Raw genomic sequence first — 21,503 nt, 5'->3', positions numbered from 1 at the left:
TTGCTTCTTGTACCTTTCTTTCCTTGAGACATTTTGAGACTTTACTTGTTCAAATATAATTAAAAATAAAATCTATAATTTTTTCTTTCTACTGATAATTAATTTAATTATATGAGAGCACTTATCTTCCCAAACTAATTCTTTTAAATAGAGAGCCACCGCGTTGGGTGCCAAATTGTTATGATGTGTTTTTTGTTTGAATGATGAGCAATGAGTATTTTTAATAATATAGGGTTTTTATTGCGGTTCTCAAAGAATTAGCTTGTAAGTACTTTTTTAAATTATCTTTATTATAACTATTATGAAACACACATATATATCTAACCTAGTCAATGTAAATTTAAAATAAACTATCTTTAAACTGATATTCTTATAAAACTAATTAAATTCTATAGACAATCTAAAATTTAAACAAACTATCTTCAAAATTGAAATTGTTATGACACTAACTAAATTATATTAACAAAATTTTGTACCTTTCTTTCACTGAATGCCTAAATGAACTGTTTTCCACTATATAGATTCTAATCACCACTGAATGTCTTCGTACTTCAGTTATCCTTGTTTTTTGTGAAATTACTTTTTCCAATTATCAGCTTCTACCAATTTAAGATATAGTTTTCTTCACCAGCATTTATACACCACCAACCAAACCAGCAAACAGCATTTATATTTATTCTTCTTTTCAATATACCAATATCCAATTATTATAAGTTGATTTATACCAATCTCCAACCATAATATAATTTAATTTCTTCCAATATACCTTTTTTATCTTCAATAATTATTTGTGTATAATTATAAATGTGCATTAAATATATGCATAATTTTTAATCTTCATTTAACTCACTATATTAAACAATTTGACTATTTGTAACTGATTCACTGACTGTCTTGAAAATTCTGAACAATTTACTTCACTCTACTAACTTTCATAATAAACTGGCCTGACTTCTGACTAAAAACTGCCAAAAACTGCCTTCTTACTAAAAACTTTCTGACTGACTTCTTACTAAAAACTGCCATCTTGAATCCAAATCACGTGTATTTATATCTTTTCAATCTTCCAGAACCATCTGGTAAGAAATCATGTTCCAATGTGTTCTATCACTTCTATATAGATGTTCTCGAAAAAAATATCTGTTCGATCCACCGCCATAATCATTATTTCGAGAATGTTCGACTGTAAACAATGGTCACACTCTGCACTCTGAAGAATTCGTTAATGTTCCATTGATAATTTTGTTGACATTTAGGCTTTTCAGATCAGAATAAACATTTAAATCATCAAATATATATAAATTAAACACCTCAAACCAACATTATTATTATAACCCCACTTATATTCGTATTATGATTAATTTCTATCTGTCAATCCACTGTATAGTTGGTTGCCTAAGCACATGGCTCACTTAAATCTATTTACAACATTAAAATTACTAAAATACAACTTTTTACAATTATTATATGCTAATTTATTAAAAATGCCCTCACATAAATAATTTTTATTAAATTCTCTAGTATATAACTTATTTAAAACAATCAAATACTTTTTTATATCTAATATTATGTAGTATATAACTTATAAATTATTTTCTATAAACCCCAATCGTCACAATATATATATATATATATATATATATATATATATATATATATATATATATATATATATATATATATATATATATAAAGTTTTGTATAATGTAATTTTTCCAAATAAACTTTTTGAAATGCTATTAAAAGAACATAATAACGCTATTGCCCTCGACCTGGTTCATTAAACATTTTACATTTTTTTGGCTAATATCGAGCCAGCGGATTACTCCGGGCATATTTAATTTTAGCGGAAATCCTCTTTGGTCGCTTAATTAGCCGTTTTTGTTGCAGAATTACCAGAATACCCTCCAACAATCAGCGTAACCGGTGAACCGTTGGACTACGGGGATATATTGCGGGCCAATTGTTCGTGTTCGCCTTCTAGGCCCAAAACCTCACTGACGTTTTTTCTCAACAATTATACGGTAAGTGTTATAAAAATAGGCTAGTCAATAAGTCTGTTATATTAAGTATTGTGTATATTTAACAAATTATGACGAAAGATGAGGTAATTCAAATTCAAATTAAAACCAGGCTTTCGAATAAAATGGTAGTTTTGAGGATAATTTTAAAAATATATTATTGGGTATGTGAGTTGGGTACGTGAGTTTTTAAACAAAATTTTTCGGATAGATCGGGTTGGGCAGGACAGCTTCTTTTAAGTTTTAGTCTAAGTACGCTGTCCAAGAATTAATAATCGTAGGCTTAACTCTAAAACACTTAACTTCATGGCAACAATCATCCGGAATCTATTCTCACAAATAGACCTTTTCATGATCAAAGATGTATTGTTTTGTTTTTTTTTCCAAATTCAAAACTATTTATTATGTTTTATACATTTAAAGCTATCTCATTGATTTATTCCAGCTCACAGACTTCTTTTCTGTCAACAGTGACAAGACGTATTCTTGTCACACACAAGGTATGAGTGTCCACGAATTCTTGGCAATCATCATTGCTATTCGTATCTTTGAAGCTGTTGCTCTAAAAATTAGTTAGATGTGCACTGGAACCAGTCTCTTAAATTGTGCAGCCAAGATATACATCGTCCCCCCACGCTTCGTTTGCCCTAAATCTTTCCTTGGATAATTAACTGGAGCAATCGGTACTTTTTTCCTCTAATCACATGACCAAGATATTACAACTATGAGTGTCCACGCATAGGGTATGTTATTTTTATCAGTTTGAGTCTTTTCAGATTCCTGACCAAAAAGCGGCAAAACTTGAATAGAACACTGATTTTGTTTTGTCCCGAGCACGAACCATATTAAACATAAAGCTCTTCAACATTAGGATCAGGGGGATTATATAGTGTAAGAGGAATGAACAAACCTCGTCTGCACCGTTTATTCCAACATTTTTTGGATATACATATATAAAAATAGCTCCCACTATTTTAAAGCACATGTATATTAAAAATATACACAGATAGTTGCCTCTTATAGTAGACATCGTTGGTTTCAATGTTAGGACATGGACAATTCCTGCTATAACCTATAGTAATGGCTTCTATTTGTGACAATTTCATAGCATTTTTTTAGCATTCCCATTTCTCTCATAAAAAGTTGCTTGTTTTCTCACGTGAAGTTTTTGTTTTGTTTTAAGTGCTTCTAGTTCTTGACTAAACCTGCATCTGTGCATAACTGCATCTCTTTCCAAGTTTATTTTTAAATATAACGTTTTCTTTTCCGCAGTATACGTATCAAACATTCTACAAGTATCCGATGTTGCATATCCAAATCCAATGTTGAAATCAAGATTAAAATTGTACCTACAGCTTTCATAAGAACAGTAAGAGGATTTTTACATTAAATTGAAATACTTTTTTTTAATTATTACAAACATGTTTTTAATTATTGATGAGTCATCTAAATAGGTCCTTGAAGACCTTTTGAGGCTATAGTGACTATTTCTGATAGAAAAAGAACTTATGTGCTCATGGACTGCTTTTTTCAAATCTTCGTCCATTTAGTAAGAGCGATTTTTATTCAAATCTCGTAAGCCCCTAGAAGCTTCGTTTGATTTTTTTCAATTCATTTACAAGAACATCAACTTTACCTCGTATTATACCATGAAATGACAAAAGCATTCTTAAAAACCTGGATATCTTCCACAGTAGCTTCCCGTTTCATTTTCACATGGTAACAGACAGTGCAGTCTTAAAAACCATCCTGATTCTCTGGCCTTCTAGCCTTTTTTCGTTGTACAGGAACCAAAGACCGCTAAATATAAGTTCATTTCGTCATATAATAGATCATATATACAAGCTTTGCCAGTTACATAAGACTGTAACTTTAGTTTCATTGAAACATCTTGCATCCTCCCAAAGCTTTTCTTTTTCTTAGAGTTTTTCTCACAAACAAAAGGTAATTGATCACTCGAACACTCACCAGTATCTGCCATGATTATTTTGATTATCAGATAAAAGTATAAAACGTTGTAAATAATCATTTTCACGTTAAAGTAAAACAAGCTAAGCACTAACATAACCTTTAAAACAAAGAAACTGTAGAAATCATGTTACTCAATGTCTCATGCCATTGTTGCCAATCTGGGATTACCTGGACTTATCAACGTTTTCTCCTGTTTGGAATGAACATGTCAAGTTCTTTTCCTGTACAGGGATTTTGTACAAGAACTGTCAAAAATTGGACTTATCAAGTTCTTTTCCTGTGGTCTTCATATGTAATTTGACATTTGTTTTGTTTTTATCTTACTTTGTCTTTAAAGGTATTTGCAATAAGAGTGAGATCACTTAGGTGCAACCGTTTTGTTTATAAAATTGTATTTCTTTTTAGACTGGTAATATTAATAATTTACAACGGTTTACAACGTTCTTCGACGTCTTTCGATTTCCAATCTCCATCTCATTCTATCGTTCCATAGATCGTCCTCCAGTTCTCTTTCTCTGATTTCTTTATCAACTCCTTCTCTCCAACTTCTTCTAGGCCTTCCTGGTCTTCGCCTACCTCTTGGTTGCCATTCAAGAATTTGTCTTGGTATTCTATTCTCCGGCATTCCCCTTACGTGTCCGTACCATCTGAGTTGTGTCGTTTTGATGTCATCAACAATATTATGTGTAACCCCCATGATTTCTCGAACTCTCTCGTTTGTTATTCTGTCGCGTCTGGAGATTTCCATTTCTGTTGCTCTAAGCATTTTCTCTGATCCGTCTTTTAGGGGCCACACTTCGCATCCATATGTTGTGATACTTTTTATTATGGTGTTGTATATTCTTCTTTTATTGTCTTTAGAGATGTTTTTATCCCACAGTACGCTGTTTAGTAAGGCTATGCCTTTCCTTCCCTGTGTATTTCTAGGTATTTGTAGTTATCACATAATTTGATCTCTTGATTTTCCTCTACGAGAAGGTTATGTTGATCTCCTCCGATACTCATGTACTCAGTTTTTTCCATATTCACTTCCAAACCCCACTCTGTAAACTCTTCTAATAGTTTTCGCATCATGTAACTAAGGTCTTCAGAGTCCTGTGCGATGATGACCTGGTCATCCGCAAAGCACAGAGTGTACAAAGTTAAGTCTATTAGTGGTATGCCCATATTCGTACATTTTTTCTTCCATTTGTTGAGTGCTGCTTCGAGGTATATTTTGAATAATGTTGGGGATATACAGCATCCTTGTCTTAGTCCTTTAGTCACTTTGAATCCCGGTGTTATCAGATTTCCTGTTTTAATTCTTGTTGTTTGTTGTAGTACAACGTTTTTACTGCTTCAATCAATTCTATATTTATATTTGTTTTCCCCAGTGCCTCCCATAATTTATCAAGCGGGATACTATCATATGCTTTCCTAAGGTCTACGAACGTCAGATGGACTTCTTGGCCACGAGCAACTTTCTTTTCAATTATCTGAGTAATAGAGAAGACATGGTCTATTGTAGATCGACCTGAACGAAAACCAGCCTGTTCTTCGGCTTCCATATCTTGGTATTCTTCTTCTATTCGATTTTTTATTATTTTCCCATATATTCTGCTAATACTACTAGTAACTGCAATTCCTCTATAGTTTTCAGGTTTCGATTTATCTCCCTTTTTATGGATGGTGCTCATATGCGATTCTTTCCATTCCTCAGGTATTTCATGTTTATTTATGCATTCCTGGAAAAGTTGTCGTAGTCGTTGAATTAGTATTTTGGGTCCATGTTTAATGAGTTCCGGAGCTACATTTCCGGGGCCAGGTGATTTGCCATTCTTTAGATGTCTGCATACGGTTTCGACTTCTCTCTTATTTATTCTGATTGGTGACCCTATCAGCCTGACGTCTTGTAAACCATAGTTCTCTATCTGTTTAAAGGGCTTTCTTGTCTCTGTTAGTAAATCTTTAAAGTATTCTTCCCAAGTTTGCGGTGATATGGACTGGATAATATCTCTTTTTCTGTTGTTTCTTAAATTTTTTAATAGTTTCCAGCTTTCTGAACTTTGGCTTCCACCAATGTATGTATTTATCATGGTGCATTTTTTTTCCCAGGATTCATTTTTCTTTTGGCATATTTTTCTTCTGACCATCGCTTGCATTCTTTTGTATTCGATTCTGTCTTCCACATTTCTTGTGTTCAGATATTTTTGATACAATTTTCTTTTCTGTGTTATTTCCTGCGAAATATCTTGATCCCACCAATATGGTTTTTGTTGTCCGATCTTTTCATATCGCCCTAGTGCTTCTAGGGCAGCGACGTGTATACATTCTTTGATGGTTTTGTATAACTGATTAACATTCCTGGTATTATCTTCCGTTTCAATTAGTTTTTGTTCCAGTCTACGCTTATATAGTTTTCTAACACTTTCTTGGTGTAAACTATTCAAATTGTATCGTACTTCTTGTACTTGCTCCTTTGTATGGTTATCTTGCAGCGTTTTCTGTTCTCTTTTATGTGGAAATGAAATATCTGAACGTAGGAGGTAGTGGTCACTGCCGCAAGTGGGTCCTCTACATGCTCTTACGTCTTTTGTTTTCAGTCGACTTTTTTGTTTAAGGATGACATAGTCTATAACTGATTTTAATTTTCGGGTTTCCTGAGTCCACGTATATTTATGAATGTTTCTATGTTGGAAATATCCATTCATGATTCTGAGTCCATTCTGATCACATATATCTATTAACCTTTCTCCGTTATTGTTTGTATTATCTTCTCCATATCTACCTACTACTTTATCGTTGTTCTTTTTTCCGACTCTGCTGTTGAGGTCTCCCAAGATTATTATTTCTCTTGTGTTACCCACCTTTGTGATTTCTTCATTCAGTTGTTCAAAAAAGTTATCTTTCACATTACAATAGCATCGTCATTGATTGCATAGACTGGTTTATAAGGTTTTTAGACTGGTTAATTAATTAAAATTTATTCTTTAAATAAATATAAGGACTAAAAAAAATGTTTGTTGCAGGTTGCCCATACTGAACCACTCAGTCCTCATCAGTACCAAGAATCAGCTTGGAGCGACTTGTCTTTAGAGATCAGATTATATGAGGAACATTTTAACGATGGTCGGTTGATTCTGCGATGCGTTGCAGATATCGAAGAAATTTACCATGTAGAGGCTGTGCTCAAGTTAGGCAGTGTTCGTGATCCCGTCCCAGAAAGAGGTAATAAAATGATATCCATCAAATAGATATACAATTTTCTTAACTTGGAGGTAAAAGATGATCTGTTTTTGGTCATTATTTAAAAGATTTCTACAACTGTAATAGATATTTTTATAATTAATCTTGTTAATATAATAAAGATTAATAAATACTTATAAACAACACATAAACAATGTAAGGTCGCTTTTTAATTTAAAATACTAAAGGTAAAAATCAGTAAATAATATGAAAAAGTGACACAATTTTACTGAAAAAACATATAAGATCCTTTAAAATGAGGGTTTATAAAGTTATTTTTATTAATTTGTTGCTTAAAGCCGGGTACACACAAGCACCAATCACATTTGCTAGTAATTAGCATACCAGTAGCTCGCTTGTCTATACTGGCAAGGCGAAAAAGCAGGGTAGATTTTTAAACATGCCAGTGCTAGTGAACAATCGAGTGATTTTCATCTGAAACTAAAGTAGTTGTTTTGTAATAAAACGTTTTTGTTTTCAAAAAAAAAAGTGGAAAGAGAAATTGGATTAGTAGGCGAGAAATTCTTAAGGAAATTTTTTATTTTGGCCTTTATCTTCTTTATATTAATACCTTCACCCATTTCCTGTTGAATTTTTTGCATTGCAAAAGCAATGCATTGTCACGGGCTATTTTATTTTTATATAGAGATGATTTAGTATACAAAAGACACTCCAGTTCTCTACTCAAGTTTAAAAATTAAAGGATTAATTTTTATCACCAACACAACAAATCTATCTGACAATAATTCTCGGTTAGCTATTGGCTTGCCCGTAGCGGTTGCGTGCGTTTACACATGCCAGTGACACTTCCCACGCTCGCGCCTTGTATCTCACAGCATCCTACTAGCAGGAAAAATCAAATTTTTTGCGATTAGCTAGCATGCCAGGAAATAGCATGCCAGTTAACGTACACACTTTAACGCCAGTTTGGGAACAGTAGCTGGTGCTTGCTAAGTACTGGTATGCCATTGTGCTAGTAACAGGCATGTGTATATCTGGCTTAATTGTTGTTAAAAAAGTGATATTTTAAAAATTATCGATAACCTTTCTAAAAATGCACAAAAAACACATGAGACCGCGCATAGAGAGACTGCTTTAATAATTAAACGAAATATCAAACATCACACGATGAAAAGATATAAATGAGATAAGAGGTCTGTAAGCATAACAAGCAATATCCACTTTGATAAATTTTTCAGGTAATAGAGTTTTTTAATATAATTTTAGCGTTTTATTTTTTTTATTATTTATATTTATTTGTACATTAGGTTTAGTTATTCACAAAATTACTTTAATTATTTCGTTAAATTTTAAGTAATTAACAATTAAGGTTTGGAAAAATCTAGTTTTGCTTCAAACAAGTGTAGATTGCCTATTTTGCAACAAAAAAGACAATAAATGAATACAAAAAAACACACATTTCCCTTGAAACTAAATTTTTATTGAAAAAATCTGAAAACAAATACTGATGGAACAAAAAGGTTTTAAACAACCAAATCTGAAATTTCATCACAATCATCAGCTTCTTCTCCAGTATGTTCAATATCTCCTTCATTTTTTTCAGAATCAATAATGTTTTCTTTGAAAGAAAGAAACATGTTGCTTTTTAAGTATTAAAATATTTATCCATTGTCATCGACCTAGGGTCGCATTAGAATTTAAAGTTTTACACATCTAAAACCATATATTGATGTCACCGCTACTATTTTAGTGTTAGCTTCAAGTGCAAAAAAAGGCACTGAGGATGATCTGAACTAGATCGATAACGTGACCGTTATGCACCTGTAAATTTTGGACGACACTTTTAAAAAGTTTTAAATTAACCTTTCAGCGGTCGCGGCCTCTGTACCAACAAGAATGGTCGCGCGTATTTCCTAGATACGCTAAATGCTAGTTAGTTATTTTAAGATGTAGGTAATGAAATATTGTAATATTATTACAAAATAGGAGAAAGTGCGAAGGAATGGGCATACCAGTAAGAGACGAATACCTATACACCTTAAGTTTTGCCGACGATCAAGTAGTCATCGCACAAGATGAAGAAGATCTCAGCTTTATGCTCAGAAAACTAGAAGTAGAATATAAAAACAACGGAATGGAAATAAACTTAGAGAAAACCGAATACCTAACAACAGAAAACAAGGATATGAGAAACCTAGAGATAGACAAGGGAAGACAAATAAATGGAACAGATAAATTCAAGTATTTAGGAACCATAATATCGAACCAGGGAACAACAGAAGAAGATATAAACAACAGACTAAGACAAACAAGAAACTGTATAAGACAACTAAACTCAGTGTTGTGGGATAAGAACATTACGATAAAGACAAAAAAGAGAATATATAATACCCTGACAAGAAGTATCCTGACATATGGGTCCGAAAACTGGACAATAAACAAGAGAAATAGAGGTAGAATAAGAGCAGTAGAAATGGAGTTCCTGAGGAGAAGCTGTAGACTTACAAAAAGAGACAGAATTGAAAACGCAGAGATTAAGCGGAGAATGGGAGTGCAATCAGACATAATCGACTATATAGAGGAGAAGAGACTATCCTGGTACAACCACGTCAGAAGAGCGGACAGAGGACGCTGGATAAACAAAATCACAGAATGGAGCCCGATTGGAAGAAGAAAGAGAGGAAGACCCCGAAGGTCATTCAGAGATGAAATCGACGAGGCTATGGAGAAAAGAACCCTGCGAGATGGAGACTGGAATGACAGGGAAAATTGGAGAAAACGGTTGAGTGAAGGAAGACAGTGAAAACTGTGGAAATCCTTAGTAGTAGTAGTATTACAAAATATATTCGGTCGAAGATTGATACACTGTATTTCTTAAAATTTTTTATTGAATTTCATTAAAAATAACAAAGGTATCATAAATCCCAGATGTCTCCTAGATATTGCACATTATATATATTATTGTATCGCAGATTGGCTGTCTTGACAAATATGCTTTGAATGTTCCATACAGATGAATTTCTGACAAATTTCACAGCTGACGTGCGTGATCCTTGAAGGTTTATCATTTTGACAAGACATACATCTTCTTTTACTTACTGTGGCCTCTACTGTCTCGATACCTAATTCTGTTTTTTTTTTTTAATTTTTTCTTTGATCTCATTTTAAAGGGAGTATTGTGTTCTTTGTTCGACGTGTCCTTTTACAAGAGAATTTGAAAGTAGTCGAAGGTATTTTCTTCTAAGTATTTTTTCGTTAGTATTGGTGGAATAGATTTTATAACTATTGATCGCGGCTACATTGAACATGGAAAAAATACTACCATCGGCCATCTTCTGGTGTTCCTGACAACATTGTAAGAAGCACAAAGTTTGTCTACTGTATCTACATCTTCCTTTGCCTTCTTATAGAATGTTATAATCTCGGGTTTCTTTTGGTCACCTGTTTCTACGTCGATTGCTGCTTCATCTTGTAGGCTTGAAAGTAATATTACGTTTTTATAGAGCTTAGGCACGTAGGAAACAAGAGTCATGTCCTTCCGAAACCCAAAAATACTGGTATATTTGTAACTTTAAATTCATTGGGAATTTGGGCTTTATTTTTTTCATCGTTCCTACAAAGGCAATTTTTTTTCTCATCAAGATCTTTTATCAAATCAAAATCAGAAAATCAGTTGTCAGTGGTCAGTGTTCTCTCCGTATTAAACATAGGTGTTGCCAACCTTTTTACCACGTCTCATGGTTTGTTACTTATGGAGAATGGGCCATCTGGTTGAGTCCCTGCCTAAATTTCCATGTTATAAGTCTAAAAGATGTGAGCGTCAACCATCGCATAAATTTTGATCCCATATTTATTGGGTTTTTTGGGTATGTATTGAATAAAGGAGCATCTTCCACGAAATGCCTCTAGTTTCTCGTCAATTGTAAAATTTTTCATGAGCGAGTAGCATTTTTGGCAATTAGACACAAACTCCTCGAAAATATTCCTTATTGGGGCCAAGCGATCCATTTCTTTACGTTCTACTCTCGTAGCTATGTCATCAAAACGTAATGCTCTCATTAAAAATAAAAAACTTCTCCAACTCATCACTGTTTTGAAATCATTTATTCTCCATAGTTCTTCAATGTTAACCCGATTGCCATGGTAAATGCCCGCCAAATAAAGCAAGCTCAAAAGGGCTGTTATTTCTAGTTTGTCTGCCTTCCTGGCATCTCTTGGACGACAATAATTAGATCTTACAGAACTTATGTTCTTATTCGTGAAGATCACGATGCTCTCAGTCATAGGATCAGTTATTAGGCACTTCCAAATATCAACGATGTCTCTGAGATTCTTAGCTGGTCCAATTGCCTCAGGGAGACGGAGTAATATATTGCGAGGTGGTCGTTTACTTTTTTTTGTTTGGATTTTTTTGCCAAATCCATGAGTCGAAAACTTTTCCATTTTTCTTTAGATAAGCTATATAAGCCTCGTTTGAACTGTCAGCTTCGTCTTCGGTATTACTTCCATCACTCAATTCAGACTCAGAATCGTCAGCATGTTCCGAAACATGTTCCTCTTCGTCTGTATCGGTATCATCCATACGTATATCGTCATCCGACTCAGCAAACATCAAATTTGTAACAGCTTCTATATCAGTGGGATCATTGAGATTGAAAGTCTCCTTTTTATCCACCATTTCTAAAATAAAATAAACAAAATGGAACTAATAGCCACAAATGGTCGCGTGTATATGAGAGATACAGACCTCTTATATCAACGTAGAAAGTTTTCAACACAAAAAAATGCATAAAATAGTAATATGTTATCAATATTACAATAAGAATAATGTAACTTACAGGTTATTTGTGCACTGGAAGGTTGCTTTAGTAATGGAGTAGGAATACCGAAAAGCACCCGATCGCAGCGCAGCGTAGGTAATAGATATTATATTAATCTACCGTGTATCTACCACATACGCGCGACCGCTGGAAGGTTAAATGTTTTATACCAAGATACAAATTTGACGTGTTTTACTTCTGTATAAGTTACTAGATTTTTGGATCATAAAAGGTATCAGTAAAAATTATTTTCAGGTTAGATCTTCTCTAGATTTATCCTCGGATTACTAGCTAATCATAACCTCACTGACCAATAAAATTATCGAAAAATCAAGGCAAACAACTCTATATAACCATAAAACAATTTGAGCAGAATTTCGTGAACACTTTGATGTACAAATCAATCTGAAAATTCCATTAAAAAGAAGAAATAGAAGATGGAAGACAAGAGCTTTGATAACCTCGAGTATTGACTACACTAAATATGTAGCGAAGATTACAGTAACTCAACTTAATGCAGTTATTGTTGAAAATTTTGTAGGTTATTTGAGATACTATAAAACTGAATTGTGTATTTCAAGTTGCCTATACAGCAGCTGGAGTTACCACAATATTCCGTGTTACAGCTATGTATAGAATTCAGAAGAAGGTAGTAACTCCAATTTACACAAAAATTGAGTTACTACAATTTTCGTTGCATTAGTCGATATCAGGTGTCAAAATTAAATAAGCCATTATTTTAATATTATGTATTAATCTATAAACAATGATCAAAACATCAAAGATTGTTGATAATTTTATAAAACTAATTATCTTCTCTTATTTTCAGTGAGTGCTTATAACAGAAGCGTATCGAGAGCGTCACTGCAATTATTATTTCTTAACATATTTGTTTTTGTCAATATTATACTAGCGTTAAGTTAGGACAAACATAATTGTATGTAAGAGAAATATATTAAATTCTAATTTTGTGCACTAGGTCTGGACTCTATTTACTTGTAAGCAGCCAAAGCGTATGGAATTTTAGACCAGTAAAACTAACTGATGCATTAAAATATTTCCATTTAAAAATAATAGAAAAATTCTTCAGGTGACGCACATCTTAATAAATAGCACTTTAAGGGTAACTGTACTTTAATTCCTTGGTAAAAAGTGCATTTTTCAATAAATGTCTAAAATAAAGAAAGTACTAAAAGTATTTTAAAGTAGATTGTTATGATTGTTATATTTTTTAAAAAACTATAAAACTTGTTATATGCTTTCATAGATAAGTACAGGTCGACAGAAATATCTGAAATCGCCAAGGTCAGACCTGTCGAGAGCTTTGGTTACGCGACGTTGTCAGATCAATCCGGTTTCAAATGATTTTCGTAATAAGACGTAATAAGTAACAGTGTATATTGGTGAAATCCTGTTTTCATTTACTTTAGTTAAATACAATTGAGGAATATTATCTATTAATTACTTTAACAAACAAAAATCTGTTATGGTAGAAAACTAAATGTCTTGCATAATTATAGATACTTGATTAATAAATTATTTTCAACGATATTTGTAATGAGATTTTATTGACATACTTACTTTGTTTTAAATATCATCGTCACTGTGATTGCTATCGGAATCTAATTGAAAATCTTAGCTGTCTAAGTCATCCTTTAAATTAGTATTAATATTATCTTTAGTTGCATCTATTAGTGGCTCTTAAGAGATTGATTCGCGTTCAATGTCGATGACTTTGTCAGTTATTGTTTCCATTGCTGTACAGTAAATGTCTTGAAAAATTCTTCTGCTACCTTTTTGTATAGACATAAATATAAAATTTACATTTTTACAGCTTAAATATGACTTTAAAGCTGTACAAACTATGTCAATCGGGTTCAAATCAGGATAGTATGAGGGAAGTCTTAATAATTCGTGACATAGCATGAATTATTCATGTTTAATAAAGAACTATTAAATGTATTCTAAGTAAACGCCTATTCGCCAGATTTTATCTGGCAATATCACAAAACCACTTATTTCGTGCACAGTGCTTTTTAAATCGATATTTACTCTTTTGCAACAATGCGTTCAACTGAAGTAATCTCTTCTTGATTGACCTTGAAGTGACCTTCGCGGTTTCAGGTATTTCTTTACATTTATACTTTGGTGAATTTTACTTCTTCTTCTTTATTTCAAGGATAATAAACTCTTTCTAAGGGGCGTCCTTGACATTCCTTTCGGTTTATTAGTATTGTTGTTTAGTCGATTTTTATCTATTTGGTTTATACGTTTTTTCGATTGTCTTTTGTAGTATTTTATTTTCTAATTAATTCAGTATTGTTATTGCGTCTCATTTCTCTTTCTATCAAGTCTTTTAGGTCTTTTACTCTTCTGAAAATCTCATTTTAATAGTTTGATTTTTAGATATATCTTTCTGCTCCATTATTTTCCTGCTTTCACACCAATATAACAAAGTACTTATGGTCGTCATCTTATAACATTTTATAATTTTATTGTTTCTTAGCTTGTTCTAAAAAAAGAATAAATATGTGATAATCACAAAGAAAACGAATACAGAAACAAACATTTGGGAGATGGACCGATAGAGAAGGTTGAAAAATATAAATACTTTCGAACTTGGAGTTCAGACAAAATTATCAAGCAACAGAAATAGGAGTCAGAACTGAGTGTAAGAGCTCAAGGATGTTACGTTTAGTTGTTTTTGATACTACAATATAGACTTAAAGTTGGCCACTGTAATAAACGGGAGAGCGATATGAAATAGTAAGATTAATAATATGGGGAAATATAAGAGGGGGAATTAGTATCGAAAGAAAGTACCGTGATTAAAAAATATAAGAAACTGGTTTGAATGTAGTTAGTTCATTAGAACTTTTTCAAGCAGCAGTAAACAGAATAATCATGATATCGAACCTACGATTGAAAGACGGCACTTAAGGCTTATCCTCGAAAATCCTAGCGGTAAAATTCAGAAGAAAAGAAAATAATAATTCTGATTGAAATGCAAAAAAATGTACTGATTGATTGACCAAAATTTCTACATAATAAATTATTATTATATAAGCAAATACTGAAACAATAGTATTATTATAAAAACAGTATAAACATTTAGAAGGAAAATGTCACAAATCAACAGAAAATATTTCAATTCATATAAAAATTTAATCAAATTATAGGTACTACTACCCATATTAAAAACAATTAACAAACTGATTTGTCAAAAGTCGGAATAAGCCCTAATAATGTTATTCAACATTATTTATGACCCTCCCTCATTCTTACCTACCCGTCGACGAGAATCCAGAAACTATCGACAAGGACAGCCTGTACTGACCGAGAGAGAGAGAGTAACATTTAGCAGAACTTTGAGATTTTTTAAAAAGTTTATACCAAATAGCTGCTTTGTCTTATACTTTATATTAAAAATAAAAACAGATTCGGAAAGTGGGTCAAATTCTGTAGTGCCCTATTTCAAAAAAAATTGTACGTTTATTTTCCCCAAAAATATTTGAAAAAAAAATATTATTTAAACAATTTATTAATTTACAACCAAATAGTGCACTAGAACTTTTTAAGACCTTTCATATAAAAAAAGAATCATCTCAATATCTGCCATAGTTTTTGCGTTATTTGATATAAACTTTTACATTGGAATTTAGCTATGCCCAGAATCGCGAGGAACGGCCTTAAAGTAAAGTTTCTCGGCTCAGTATTCTACCTAATCTTATTCTGTTTAGTAACTTTTATGTTCAAGATATCGTCAAAATCATCAAAATAAACCGCCTAAGATGGGTGTGCCACGTTATGTCTTTGGATGGAAATCTGTAACGCCAACTGATGATAAACTTTCATGCTTTCTAGTCCAGACGTCTGCCACCAGAATTATTTTGTCGTAATGGGTAGTCATCAGGTGGCTTTAGTGCGACCTTGATCTTATTCTAAATAGACTATGTAATGGTGCTCCATATAATTGTCGTACGGCCTTTTGTCGTACTTGTGGAGAGGCAAACCCCACGGATCTATAGAGAAACGGAATAGAACACGAAAGGTTGTGTGCACTCAGTACTTATTTCTTATGTTACGTTTAATGCTACATCTGTCTGTGTTGCATTTACAAATCTGCTCTACACCGGGCGTGCGTATTCCTCTGCCAAGTAGCACAAGGTTTGTGCTGTGGTTTTGATAACTGTAGGGTTTGTCCCCCGTCGACCTTGTTTTTTGAAATTATGTTGTGTGTATTCTAGGACCATTTTTTCTACGATGTTTTGACCTGGCTATTTGTATCCTGATTTTTAAGGTAAAAGGTTAATGCAACTTTGAGTTTTATTTGGGTTTGGTTTGAGGGATAGTCTTGCTTCTAGCTTAGCCTCTACTCCATATAAGGTCCTGTCTTGAACAGCAATGGCCAGATTCACTGCATATAGGAAGTGTTTTGATTAGGCAGGGGTAGACATGCGACAAGGTGCGTCTTATCACCGCCATTATTTAATCTGTATTTGGAATCTATATTTAGAAAAGCATTAGACGAGGTTTAAGGTCAAATCAAGTTTAACGGCACCAGCATAGACAATATCGGGTACGCTAATGATATTATCCTAAAAGCAAGCAACCCAGAAGAGCTACAAAACATAATAAATGCGATAGTTTGCTGATATCGAAATGTTCGGTTCACATCTGAACGTTTCCAAAACTAAAATTCTAGTATTTTCAAAGATACTAACAAACGTACATTTATATGCCAAGTGACAAATAATACAATAGAAACTTCCGTAAAATATTTGATAGCAAACATCAACCGCCAGTGCAAAAAAATCCTATTAAAAATTTAACAAGCGTGGAAAACACTGATGAACATAAAAACTCTAGAGCTGAGAATTACAATTATCAGATGTTACGTTTTCTCGCTTTAGCTGTATGGCTGTGAAAGTTGGACAATGGAGTTTAAAACGGAAAAGGAATAAATGCCTTTGAAATGTATATATATATATATATATATATATATATATATATATATACATATATTAATGTGATATTATAAGTTAGAGGTGCGCCACGCAATTAATTAGCTAATTAATTAATTAATTAAACTTATTTAAATGATGCAATTATGATTTTATCACACTATTTAATTCTCTTACCTCAGGGTTATATTCGTGCTTCAATATCTATGCTTTACATATGATAGGTAAGGTCTGAGGGATACCGGAATAATAAACATATATGATACAAAATTATATATTGAAATAAAATTTACACTAAAATATCTTAAACGAAAAATATCTCATATAAGGATTATCAAAATTTTGTTCTACGTACGTGAACCTTTAAAAATTAATGTTATATACTATATAAATGAAAATTTTAAATCAAAATTGTTGTTCTATATCTCCTGATAAATATTTCTATCTTTTCTGAAGCAATAAAAAAAAACTTTGTTGATAACGAAAAAACTGACGAATGGTAAAAAAAAACTATCTCTCTGAAGATGAGTTGTCCAAATCCTTGTTCCTGGTAGCCTACACTATCTATTCTTCGCAGTTTCCTAGGTAATCCGCAATCTTACAACAAATTATTGCGAGCCTCTCGTCTTCAATGATCTCCTTCAGATGCACGTATCGTTCAAAAGACGCTAGCCTCTTCTCCTCTCGATAAACTGAATATCTCGTTCCGGCCAGAACAGTGACTCTTGGAATATATAAGTAGAAAAGTATGACTTACAATATTTTACTGGATCAGCTTCCGTCAGGATACACTTAGTCCACGAAAACTCACAAACATTCACTTCTAATGCTTACTATCACTTGGGAACCACCAAAGAAACACGACTCTTCGCCTTGCACCCTTGGAAAACAACTCATTCTATTTTCTCTCTCAAAAATCCAGCTAAACTCTCATTCCTACATAGCTATCTCCCTCCTTTTGTTCCCCTCCCAATGTCCTCCAATCAGAGTTCCTCATACTTCCCACCATCTACCATTTAGATGACAAACAACAATTTTACCTACAATTATAAATTTCCTAAAAACTATTAACATGCTAATCGGTTTCTACAAATTCTTAAGAACTAACGGAGAAATATAATTTCTAAATTCTACCCTATTGTCTTTATTCACTGTACAAGTCCATTTGGAAGACCCGGTCGTATTGTTCAATTCACTTACTTTGTCACTCGAATATATTTTACAAAGAAAATAATTTATGCATATCTCTAAATTTTGTTTACTACAGGTAATCCAAAGATAATGGACTTTCATTTCTTCGAAATATCTTTTATAGTTTATTAGGTGAATTATTTGACTTATATTTTGTATTTTGAAATATTTAAAAAAAAAACAAACCAATATTATTCTCAATTTTACATAGCATAACAATATATATATAGACGGATGCTGAGAATTCCATGGATACAAAAAGTTACCAACGGTGAGGTAATTCGACGCATGAGTGAACAAAAAAATTACTCAACATAATTAAAGAGGGGAAAATATATTTTTTCGGTCATGTTGAGAGTACGCGCAAGCAAAGTACTTCTAACCATCATCAATAAAAGACTAAAATCAAATTTCTTACCTCAAATTCCCTAAGAACAATCCGGATTCGTCCCATGTAGAGGAACAAGAGAACATATTCTTAATATTCGTCAAATTATCGAAAAATCTCGAGAGTTTAACATATAAACATATTCATGCTTTGTTGACTATTCCAAGGCCTTCGATGTCATAAAATGGGATAAAATGTAGCATGTAATCTATTTATTACAAAAACTTTATGTAAATAATATTGCTAATGTAAGAGTTAAAATGTGGATTCTAAAAATTTGAAATTAAAATCTGGAGTTCGACAGGGATGCATAATATCCCCTATTCTATTTAACATTTATAATGCATATTATACGTCAAATTTTTGAGGAATGGCAAGGTGGAGTAATGATAGGAGGAAGAAAAATCAAAAACCTACGTTATGCTGATGACACTGATATATTGGCGTCATCACCAGAAGAAGTGACGATCATCGATAGAATCAGAAACACCCAGGCAGAAATAAGAATCATGGCAGATTACGAAGTGATCAGGCAATTTAATTACTTAGGCTCCTTTATTACTAACAGTGGAGGATACGAAGACGAGATCCGTCGACGCATCACAATGGCCAGATCGGCAACAGCCAAACTCACAAAAATTTGGAAGAACACTGACATCACAAAAAACACAAAATTATTTCTTGTTCGAGCATTGACATTTCCTATCGCCACATATGCTTCAGAAACTTGGACAATGAAAAAAGCCCATTTAAAGCGTATAATAGCATTTGAAATGTGGGTCTACCGTAGAATGTTGCGCATAACATGGACCACCCATCGCACAATTCTATTCGAACTTAACATAAAAACTACACTCATCACCACTATCAACCAAAATATACTGCGATATTTTGGATATATAACTAGAAGAAGAGAAGTCATGGAGCGAATGATAGCTGAAGGTAACGCAGCGGGTAAAAGACCCAGAGGAAGATCTCCAGTACGATGGTCGGCCCAAATAAAGGAGATCTCTGGTTACTCATTCTCCGAAGCAAAACAATACACACAGGAGAGAGATAACTGGACAGAGATAGCCAAACAAATTACATGATGCCACTACATCCTTACGAAGAAGAAAATATTGAGTCGGAGGAACTGTTGAGAGGTGAAAGGTATGAATTACTCCAAATCATATTGGAAGGTGAACTGCAGCGCTAAAGATCAGTTCGAAGACGCAGAACTCATGGCTTAAAGACCTGAAGAAATGATTTGGCCGCTTATCCAAAGAAATCTTTAATGCAGTAGTTTCCAAAGCTACAATTGCTATTTGGATCGCCAACTTTGAAAAATATATGGTGCGATAACAAAAAGGGCAAGACTGATGGATCGTATACATATTGGACAGCATTGATGCAGGCACACTTCTTTAAAAAAAGCCATTTTTTTGGTTTCTTTAACTGTTCTCCTTACCATTTAATCTGACCAAAAATCGCCTGTTCTGCAGTAAAGATCCGATTATCTGTGCTAGTCTCTAGCATTGTCTGCTAGCATTGTCTCTAGTAGTTTCAAAGATTTTTAATAAGAGCAGTTGGTTTATGATATCTTAAGCCAATACCAAACACATTATCTGTTTTTGCTAGCAGCCACTCTCGTTGTAGTTAATGAATGCAAGTGATTGTACAGTGCATGATTTTCCGGGCATGAATCTGGTGTGGTGTGGGATTAGGTTCTGATTCGATAATCTTTTAGACGCGTTGCATGATCAATCTTTCAAATAGCTTAAACAAGTGTGCTTCAGCTAATTAAATCTGTAGCTGCTAGGTGTTACTGGATCTTTCTCAAGTGTTAGCAAGGCAAACACTTGGGATTTCCGCCAGTGCTTTGGATCTTGAGTGTTGGACCGAGTGCTTGATCTGATCGATGAATGTCGACATCAACAGTCTTTAACTGCTCCGAAGATGTTATTGGAGTCCCTGAGTTTGCACAGTGTGTCTATCGTTCTCCTGTCTTTCGCAATAATTTCATTACTTTTAAGATTTTGTTTTGATTATAATAAACGTTGAATATTAAGATTTATTAATTTTTGCGAAACGGTATAGCATTCATAATCGATTTTTATCTTTAAATTATGTTTTGTTTCAATTACGTACCATTTTTATATAGTTTGTGTTCACTGATAATCATTGTATATAGTTAAGCTTTCTTCTCAACGATATTTTATACAAAAAGTTAATAAAGATAATAATATAGATTCTCGTTAGATAATATTTTAATCTTTATTTAAAAGAAATTTAATTTTTTTAAAATCTCTGAATAATACATTCTAGGAAATATTCATTATTAAGGTTAACAAAAGAAATTATTTATATCTTCAGTATGACATAAACTGGGAAGTTATATTTTTTTGAAGGAAGACAGCCTTAAGCCACTCTTTTGAAACGAAGCCATTTAGTGAACTTTTTACTTCCTCTATAAAAGTTATTAAGAACTGCACAAAGTCATATTAATTCCATTGTTTTAAAACTCAAGTTAATATAACAGGAATTTCTCAATATATTACGTATTTCGTTTAATTTTGCCTGCTCCACTAAAGCTCCTGCTGTGGAACTGTTCTTAAATTATAAACTTAATTACTAATGTCACGGAAAAACTTGAGCAGAAACTTTGGCCTCGCTTGCACATAGTGAATAGTTCAGATCTAGTTAAATATTTTAATTAGATATATAAAGTTTGTTACAGAAAATCGAATTATTATTTGTTTCTAAAATAAATTTTTACAAATTATCAAACAGCTGATTATTTACATTCCTTAGTCTAGACATCTATAAGGTTATAAAAAGATTTTGTAAAAATCTCAAACAAGAGAAATTTCTTTCAGATAAGTTAGTGATTTAGACAAGGTTGAATGTCTAAGAAATTAATACACACCATATAAAAATATACGCTTGAGTGCAAAACAATCAACCCAAAAGCAATATTTGA

At 32.8% G+C, this 21,503-nt stretch overlaps 1 protein-coding gene across 1 annotated transcript in view; it reads left to right on the top strand.

Annotated features, from left to right (window-relative positions):
* The window catches only part of LOC140447204 (uncharacterized), a 141,960-nt gene extending 120,667 nt beyond the window's left edge, over positions 1–21,293 (top strand). Inside the window, exons 4-6 of the mRNA XM_072539717.1 lie at positions 1,891–2,024; positions 7,001–7,199; positions 12,828–21,293. Of these exons, the coding sequence (XP_072395818.1) occupies positions 1,891–2,024; positions 7,001–7,199; positions 12,828–12,922 (428 nt within the window). The 3' untranslated portion in view covers positions 12,923–21,293. The remainder of the gene's footprint in view (positions 1–1,890; positions 2,025–7,000; positions 7,200–12,827) is intronic.
* The last annotated feature ends 210 nt before the right edge of the window (positions 21,294–21,503 follow it).

The sequence above is a fragment of the Diabrotica undecimpunctata genome, chromosome 8, assembly GCF_040954645.1.
Source record: "Diabrotica undecimpunctata isolate CICGRU chromosome 8, icDiaUnde3, whole genome shotgun sequence".
NCBI classification, from domain to species: domain Eukaryota; kingdom Metazoa; phylum Arthropoda; class Insecta; order Coleoptera; family Chrysomelidae; genus Diabrotica; species Diabrotica undecimpunctata.
Note: the sequence above shows the minus strand (reverse complement) of the source record. Positions and strands in the feature narration are given on the sequence as shown.